At 38.5% G+C, this 9,067-nt stretch overlaps 1 protein-coding gene across 1 annotated transcript; it reads right to left on the bottom strand.

Moving 5' to 3' along the window:
- Nucleotides 1-5,631: 5,631 nt before the first annotated feature.
- LOC130467333 (uncharacterized) lies at nt 5,632-8,476 on the bottom strand. The gene is made up of 5 exons (XM_056835819.1): nt 8,005-8,476; nt 7,583-7,780; nt 7,269-7,495; nt 7,051-7,152; nt 5,632-6,888 (listed from the first exon to the last, which is right to left on the bottom strand). Exons 1-5 carry the CDS (start codon nt 8,474-8,476, stop codon nt 5,632-5,634), a joined length of 2,256 nt encoding a protein of 751 aa, XP_056691797.1.
- Between the last annotated feature and the right edge of the window lie 591 nt (nt 8,477-9,067).

Here is a 9,067-nt window from a genome sequence, read left to right as displayed (position 1 = left end):
GTGAAGTATACGTCAAACGATTAATTTCAGACAAACTTCATCCAAAATCTGACAAATGTATCCTTGTGGGCTATCCAAAGGAAACAAAGGGGTATTACTTCTACAATACATCTGAGAACAAGGTGTTTGTTGCTCGAGATGGTATCTTTTTGGAAAAGAATCACATTTCCAAAATGACAAGTGGGAGAAAAGTAGACCTCGAAGAAATTCGAGTCGAACAACAAACTCTAAAGAATTCTCAAGATGACATTCAGGATGAAACTCAGAGATCTTTAGAAGTATCTGGTGAGAATCAAGGACCATCTAGAAATGTAACCCCTCGTAGATCGCAGAGATATAGATCTCAACCGGAAAGATACTTAGGTATTTTGATGAACGAGAGCTATGAAGTTCTATTACTTGAAAGTGATGAACCTGCGACTTAGAAACAAGGTATGACGAGCCCTAGCTCCAAGCAATGGCAAGAAGCCATGCAATCTGAATTAGACTCCATGTCTGAAAACCAAGTTTGGGATTTGGTCGATTTGCCAGATGGCTACCAAGCCATAGGAAGCAAATGGGTTTTCAAACTGAAAAAGGACAAGCATGGGAAACTTGAAGTTTTCAAAGCTAGATTGGTTGCAAAAGGTTACAGGCAAGTCCACGGTGTGGTTACGATTAAACCTTTTCACCAGTTGCAGTGCTAAAGTCTATTCGGATAATGTTAGCAATCGTTGCATATTACGATTACGAAATATGGCAGATGGATGTCAAAACCGCTTTCTTAAACGGCGTTTTAACATAAACTATGTTTATGACACAGCCTGAGGGTTTTGAGGATCCAAAGAATGCTAAAAAGGTATGTAAGCTTAAGAAATCAATCTACGGATTGAAGCAAGCATCAAGGAGCTGGAATATACGTTTTGATGAAGCAGTCAGTGACTTTGGTTTCATCAAGAACGCAGACAAATCTTGTGTATACAAGAAGGTCAGTGGGAGCAAAATTGCTTTTCTAGTATTATATGTCGACGACATATTACTTATCGGAAATGACATTCCTATGTTGAACTCTGTCAAGATTTGGCTTGGGAAATGTTTTTCGATGAAGGATCTAGGAGAAGCACAGTACATACTGGGCATCAAGATTTACAGAGATAGATGTAAGAAGATGATTGGACTCAGTCAAAGCACTTATATCAATAAGGTGCTTGGAAGGTTCAATATGGCAGACTCCAAGCGAGGCTACCTACCCATGTCTCATGGAATGACTCTAAGCAAGACTCAGTGCCAAAAAACACTAGATGAGCGTAGACGAATGAGTGGGATTCCATATGCATTATTGATTGGTTCAATAAAATATGCTATGATAGTCTTGTGACTAAGAAATGTCTATCAAGTGAACTTGAATGTCAAAAGTTGAAAATGGTCCCTGGTCGGAGTTTTCTATAAATATAGACGCATAGAAAACGTTAAACGACTAGAATGCAAGATGACTAGTAGTTCTGTTTCTTGAACTTTGTGGACATGGCAATGTCGCAATCATTTGCATAGATACTTACTTTGGGAAGACTAGTATTGGACAGACCTATGAAATTTTACTGTAAGAGATGAGAATCTGTCATAAGTGAATTTCATTAAAATTATTAGACAATAATCCTCAATACCAGAGTGATTTGAGATTACTTGTTTGAGAACTTCTTACTTTGACGTTGTCAACCGTCGCACCGTAAAAGGAGGCTATAAAGGCAACGCTCGGGTAATCACCTATCAAACGAAGTCTAATCTCAAGATCGCAAGATTGGGATTGTCCTGCCATAAATCGGGATGAGATGCTGAAAGTTATACAAGGCCGCTCGGAGAGCTAGAAACTGCAAAATGCATGGCCGTGCTCAGATGAATCATAGGCTATAATTATCTGTTTAATTGATCAGTTGAACTTTGAAACCGAGAAAGACCTCTGGACATAATAAGGATGACAACTCTTACCTTATGTTCAAGAGCAAGCATCGAGCGACAAAGGAATTAGGAAATGCACACTTGTCCCTAAGGACAAGTGGGAGAATGAAGGAAATAATGCCCTTGGTTCAAGTTTGCATTTAATGATAAGTCTAATAAATGCGGTTCAGTATTAATTACACAAGTTAATAATTCAGTGAGATCAAGTGAACTGTATGCCTAGCTAGAGGTCGCTTCAGTTCAAGTGGATTAATGATATTAATCCAGAGCTTACTCTTGACTGAACCCGTAGGGTCACGCAAATAGTACGTAAGCGGATCAAGTATTTAATAGCATTAAATACTCCATCTATGAATATTCGGAATCGACGGATCTTGGTTTCAGTGGGAGCTGAGATCTTCAAAGGCAAATAAATGAATACTCCGGAAACGATGATATTGCCGGAAACGGAAATATGGATCGTATCGGAAATATAAATATTATCCAAGTCGTAGATGTTGCCGGAAACGGAAACATGGTGCGAATCGGAAAATATTATTGGAAATGGAAATATTGCCGGAATCTGAAATATTGCCAGAAACGGAAATATTGTCGGAATCGGAAATATTATCGGAATCGGAAAATAATTCCGGAAACGGAAAATTAAATACTCGTTCGAAACGGAAATTAATTCCAGAATCGAAAATGTTAAAAATTGTTCGTATCGGAAATGAATTCCGGAATCGGGAAATTAAACGGAAGCGCGTCGTACGAATTAGTATCAGACGAGCTTGCTAGACGAAGGCCCAACGCGAAGCCAGGCCCGCGTCCAGCAAGCAAGGCACGCCACACAAACAGCCCAAGGTTGCGCCAGGCCCACCGCAAGGTAGGCCCAACGCGCGCCTAGGATGCAGCGCGCTCGCGTTTGCTTTGCGCGGGCATGGCCTGCGTATGCGGGTCATGGTCGTGTGAGTGTTTGTGCTTCCGTACGACACCTAAATCGTGTAGGATTCGTTTAATGATTAAATTCCCATTCCTAATGGATAAGTTAATTAATAGAGTTTTAATTAGATTCTAGTTAATTAATTCGTTTCCTAGTAGGATTCCAACACCTTTTCCATAGCCTATAAATATGTGGTTAATGGTCACAGTTTATAACGAGTTTTAAGTATTCAAAAAAGAGAGAATTTTTAAGCAAAAATTCAGTCACCTATTTGCCTTAAATCAGCCGAAAATTATAGTACCTTAAGGGCGATTCTAGTTAGTCAAACTTAAGGTGGATCCGGACTGTGGACTTTCTATGGAGGGACGACACTTGGAGTCCTAAAGACTTGTTCTTGTTCGGTTCGGGCGCAGCATGGGAGAGCACGCTACAAAGAGTATGCATCCTAATTATGCTTATTGTTATGTGGCAATAATTTGGATTCCTGGCTTTAATGGTTTTTCCGCATGATTTATATTCAGTTATATGTATCATAACCTAACATTATGCACTTTCATTATGTAGGTTGATCCTTAACGATGGTAAACTTCAGCTATGCTTTCGCACGTAAAATTATGAATATATATTAAGGCCATGCATTTAATATTAAAGTTATACCTTGAGAGGATCTTCCTGCTTCCTTGTCTTAGCTTGATCATTCCCAGTTCCAGTCTCATTTTCTCGTGCTTCTCTCTGCTTAAAGGTTAATTTAGTCAGGATATCTGCAATTTGATTTTCTGTTTGACAAAAATCCAACTTAATTGAACCTTTTTCTACATTATCCTTGAGAAAGTGGTGTCTAATATGAATATGCTTGACTCTGGAATGGTGAACTGGGTCTTTAGAAATACATATTGCACTAGTATTATCACAATAAATCGGAACACAATCATATACGATGTCAAAATCCCTGAACTGTTGTTTTATCCAAAGGATTTTAGAGCAGCATGCCGCGGCAGCTACGTACGCAGCTTCAGCTGTGGATAAAGCAACAGTGTTTTGTTTCTTGGAACCCCAAGAAACCATGCCTGAAGTGCTTTTACGATTTACGATTCCGGAATTCATTTCCGATACGAACAATTTTTAACATTTTCGATTCTTGGAACACCATGGTACAGTTTCCGGAATTCAGCTTTTATGGGTTTTAAACTGTACCAAATGGACTGTACCATGGTGTTCAGGTTTTAAACCTAAATGAACCATACCTGAAGTGCTTTTACGATTTACCAGATCACCACCATAATCAGCATCAGCATATCCTCTTAAGTCGAATGTTCCACTTCTTGGATAGAACAGACATAAGTCGTCTGTTCCTTTGAGGTATCTGAGGATCCTCTTTACTACAGTCATGTGAGACTCCTTTGGGTTTAACTGGAACCTTGCGCATAAGCCTACACTGAATGAAATGTCAGGTCTACTTGCAGTTAGGTAAAGCAGGGATCCAATCATTCCTCTGTATCTTATTTGATTCACACTTCTTCCTCTGGGATCTTTGTCTAATCTTGTGGTTGTTCCCATAGGTGTGTGATTCACTTTGGTAGATTCCATCTCATACTTTTTGAGGAGTTCTTTCACGTGTTTCTGTTTGTGGATCATGATTCCTTCTTTGGTTTGTTTGATTTGAAAATCGAGGAAGAAATTTAGTTCCCCCATCATGCTCATTTCTAATTCACTGCTCATTAAATTTGCAAATTCCTTGCATAAACTTTCGTTAATTGCACCAAATAATATATCATCAACGTAAATTTGTGCAACTAATAAGTCTGTTCCTTTTGATTTTAGAAATAAGGTTTTGTCAATTCTGCCTCGTTTAAAATCATTTTGCAAAAGGAACCTGGATAGTCTTTCATACCATGATCTAGGAGCTTGCTTTAACCCATAAAGAGCTTTATCAAGCTTATAGATGTGGTTGGGAAATTCAGGATTTTCAAAACCAGGAGGTTGTTCCACACAAAAGTCTTCTTCTAGAAACCCATTTAGAAAAGCACATTTGACGTCCATTTGGTACAGTTTAAAACCCATAAAAGCTGCAAAAGCAATTAAGATTCTTATAGCTTCTAATCTTGCAACAGGAGCAAAAGTTTCTTCGAAATCACTACCTTCCTGTTGATTGTAGCCTTTGAAAACCAACCTTGCTTTGTTCTTGACTATTGTTCCATGTTCATCGAGCTTGTTCCTGAACACCCATTTCAGTCCTATCAGTTTTTGATTCTTTGGATTAGATTCCAGGTGCCACACCTTGTTCCTTTTGAACTCATTTAGTTCTTCTTGCATGGCTGATATCCAATCAGCATCTTCCAAAACTTTAGTATGATTTCTTGGCTCTATTATGTAAAGGAACGCATGAAAGCCATAGAAGTTTCTGAGTTGAGACCTTGTTTGAATTCCCTTTCTGATGTCGCTGACAATTAGATTCATTGGATGGGAGCTTTGATGTTTCTATGTCTTAGGTTGAAATTGAGCCACAGGAAAATCCAAGGTTGCTTCAGTTGCTTCTGTTCTTTGAACTCCTTGAGTTCCTCTTGATCCTCTTGCTCCTCTTGATCCTCTTGATCCTGGAGTTCCTTGTTCCTCTTGAAGGGAGACTCCAGTATTTTCTGCATGTTCCTCTCTGATAGGAACCCCCTGATTAGCTTGTTCCTCTTGAACATGAACTTCCCGATTATTTTTTGCTTGTTCCTCTTGCATAGGAACACCTTGATTTTCTGCTTGTTCCTCTCTTGCATAGGAACTCCCTAATCTTCCTTGTGTAGTTCAGGTGGAGAATATTCCTCATCATTATCTGTAAGGCGAATCAAACCAATATCAAAATTCTCCTGATCCTGAACTTCATTAGTATTGTTAGTTTCATCAAAAATAATATGTACACTCTCCTCAACACACATTGACCGCTTATTATAGACTTTGTAAGCTTTACTGTTTAAGGCGTATCCTAAGAACACTGCCTCATCACCTCTTTCATCGAATTTCCCTAGGTTTCTTTTTCCATTGTTATGGATAAAGCATTTACATCCAAAGGCTCTAAAGTAAGAGATATTAGGTGTTGTTCCTTTTAGTAGCTCATAGGGAGTCTTGTTTAATACGACCCTGATCATGACTCTATTGACAATGTAACAAGCTGTGTTTACTGCTTCTGCCCAGAAGTTACGTGGTAAGGAACTGGCAATTAACATGGTTCTAGCCATGTCTTCCAAGGTTCTATTTTTCCTTTCAACGACTCCATTTTTTTGTGGAGTCCTAAGAGCAGAGAAGTTATGATCAATACCTTGTTCCTTGCAGTATTCAGTGAACTTGTGGTTTTCAAATTCAGTTCCATGATCCGACCTTATATATATTAGTTGATGAGCTGTGGTTCTTTGAATTTTCTTGGCAAAGGCAACAAACTCGTCAAAAGTTTCATCTTTACTTGTTAGAAAAATAACCCAAGTGAAACGTGAATAATCATCAACTATAACTAAGACATATCGTTTCCCACTTCTGCTTTGTATTCTCATAGGTCCACACAAGTCCATATGGATGAGTTCCAATGGTTTCGTTGTCCTTACTATGTTCTTAGGCTTAAAATAACTTCTGACATGTTTTCCTTTGGCACAGGCTTCACAAACTTTATCTTTAAGGAACTTGATAGAAGGTAACCCTCTTACTAGTTCCTTTGATCTTAGTTTGTCAAGCAGTGAAAAGCTGGCATGTCCGAATCTCTTATGCCACAGAAGAGGATCTTCTTCAATGACACTAAGACAAGTTAAGTTGTTCCTTGGAACTTTGTTGAGATCCACAGTATATTTGTTCCTTTGCCGACTTCCTTCCAAAATAACTTTCTTGCTGTCATTGTTTATAATTCGAAAATTTTCTAAAGTAAAGCTTACCGAGTTTCCTTTATCACAAAACTGTGAAATGCTTAGCAGACTATACATCAATCCTTCTACAAGGAACACGTTGTCGATTGAATGGGAACTTAACCTTCCGACTTTTCCAATAGCGATAATTTCTCCCTTCTTGTTATATATCCTCAAAAGTCACAGTTCCTTCATTGTAGGTCTCTAGTGAGAGAAATTTAGATTTGTCTCCTGTCATGTGTTTGGAACACCAGCTATCTAGATACCACGAGTTGTTCCCCCTCACTAGGACCTGTAAGAAAATTAATGATTAGTTACAAGAACTCGGGTTTCCTCGAGTTCCTTTTCCACTATAGGATCAGCCTTTCTAACCCACATTTTCTTGACATAGTTTTCATTTTTTGGAGCCTGTTCCTCTTTCTTGAAACACTCAGTCACAACATGATCACCACTACCGCAAAAGTAACAGGCCTTTACACTAGGTAGATCCACATAACTTTTCTTCTTACCGTTGTTTTTATATTAAAAGCCTAGACCTTCTGTTCTTTTGGATTTGGCAGTCTCAATCCACTTAGGAGTTGTTTAGTAGATTGTTTCCAAGCATTAGCTAGAGCGAGTTCCTTTATTAATTTCTCCTTTTGTTCCTTTACAGTGGTCAACTCACTATTCAATCTTTCTAGATCAACAGTAAAAACTCCCATATTTATTTCAGTGGATCTAGTAGGGTCTAGACTTAAATTGAACAACTTGTATTGACTGAGTTCTGCATTAAAAAGAATATTCTCATTTTTAACTCTTTCATAAGAGTCTTTAAGGGAGGTGTTCCTATCAAGCAACTCAAAGAACCTACCTTGCACCTTAGATCTGACATTATTTAGGTAGGTTATATGTCCTTTACTGAGTTCTAAAGCTTTATCACTTTGTTCCTTTATTATACTAAGCTTCTTAAAATTATCTAGAGTTTCTATTCGTAATTCAATCAACCTATTATTGGACAAAGTTTGAAGAGTTGTGGAGCTTACCTCATTTGAAGGATCTTTCCCAGTTCCTTCAATGTTCGCATGAGGCACAGGTTGGCAGTTTCTTCTTCTGGTTGTTCCTCTTCATCCTATGAGTCTATGAGTTCTCCCCAAACTGCAATCATCGCCTTCTTGAGGTTTGGTTTTGAAAAGGTAGATTTGTTGAATCTTTCCTTAGGTTGTTCCTTCCCTTTGTCTTTTCCCGTTTCATTTTCCCACTGAGGGAATTCCCGGATTAGATGGTTAGGATCACCACACTTTAAGCATCCTTGGTCAGATTTGGAACCATTCATTTTTCTTCCAGAGTTCCTTCCTTTATGATTTCCAGGTTTGAAGCTCCTGTGAAATCGTTTCATCCTTCTGGCCAGCATAGCAGCCTCTTCTTCATCAGGTTCTGAATCCTCTTGATCCTCAGCCTTAAGAGCAAGACCTCGGTTTTTTGGATTCTCAGGAACAGCTACTCCTAGATGCAATGCATGTGTCATTAGGGATCCTTCCAACTGCTCAATGTAGAATTTGGTGAAATCTTTGGTTTCGAACAATGCAGTGACCTTGGTCCTCCATCGGTCATATTGAGGCATGCTCCTCGGAATTTCCCTAACCTGTTCATCAGAGGGAATAATTCTTCCAAGAGAGACAAGTTCATTAGTTATGTTAGTGAAACGAGTGAACATTTCCTGAATTGTTTCTTTTGGTTGCATTTCAAAGCGTTCATATTTAGACATTAGTAAATCAATTTTAGAACGTTTGACCTCATTTGTTCCTTGATGTGTTAGTTGAAGAAGATCCCAGATTTGCTTTGCGCTCTTGCACTCCATAACTCTGTTATGTTCATGAGGTCCAAGGCCGCAATGAAAAATCTTAACAGCCATAGCATTGATTTCATATTTCTCAAAATCTTCTTTACAAATTCGGAAATAGGTTTAGGAACTACCTCAAAGATACCAACTTCTATGACTCTCCAGACTTGGTAGTTCTCTGGCTTGTAAAGATCTCCATCTTGTTCTTCCAATAGGTATAGAATTTTCCGTTGAACATTGAAGGTCTCTGAGTTGAATAACCTTCTCCGAGTTTCTCGTGAGTGTTTATACTTTCCATGAACTTTTTCTCAACAGGGTATCCTGTATTTTTTTGAGATCCCGCTCTGATACCAACTGATATTTCAGTAGGAACACTGACAAGAGGGGGGGGTGAATTGTTTTGTTGAACTTAGGATGTTCCTTTGCGGAATTTAGAATATAAAGGATCAACTATCAAATTAATGCGAAGAATGTGAAAACTGAGGAAACTTCCTGATCCTAATCAAGAAGGAAAAC

This window comes from Spinacia oleracea, chromosome 2 (assembly GCF_020520425.1).
Source record: "Spinacia oleracea cultivar Varoflay chromosome 2, BTI_SOV_V1, whole genome shotgun sequence".
NCBI classification, from domain to species: Eukaryota; Viridiplantae; Streptophyta; class Magnoliopsida; order Caryophyllales; family Amaranthaceae; genus Spinacia; species Spinacia oleracea.
The sequence above is the reverse complement of the archived record's forward strand: the minus strand, read 5'-3'. Positions and strand labels throughout refer to the sequence as shown.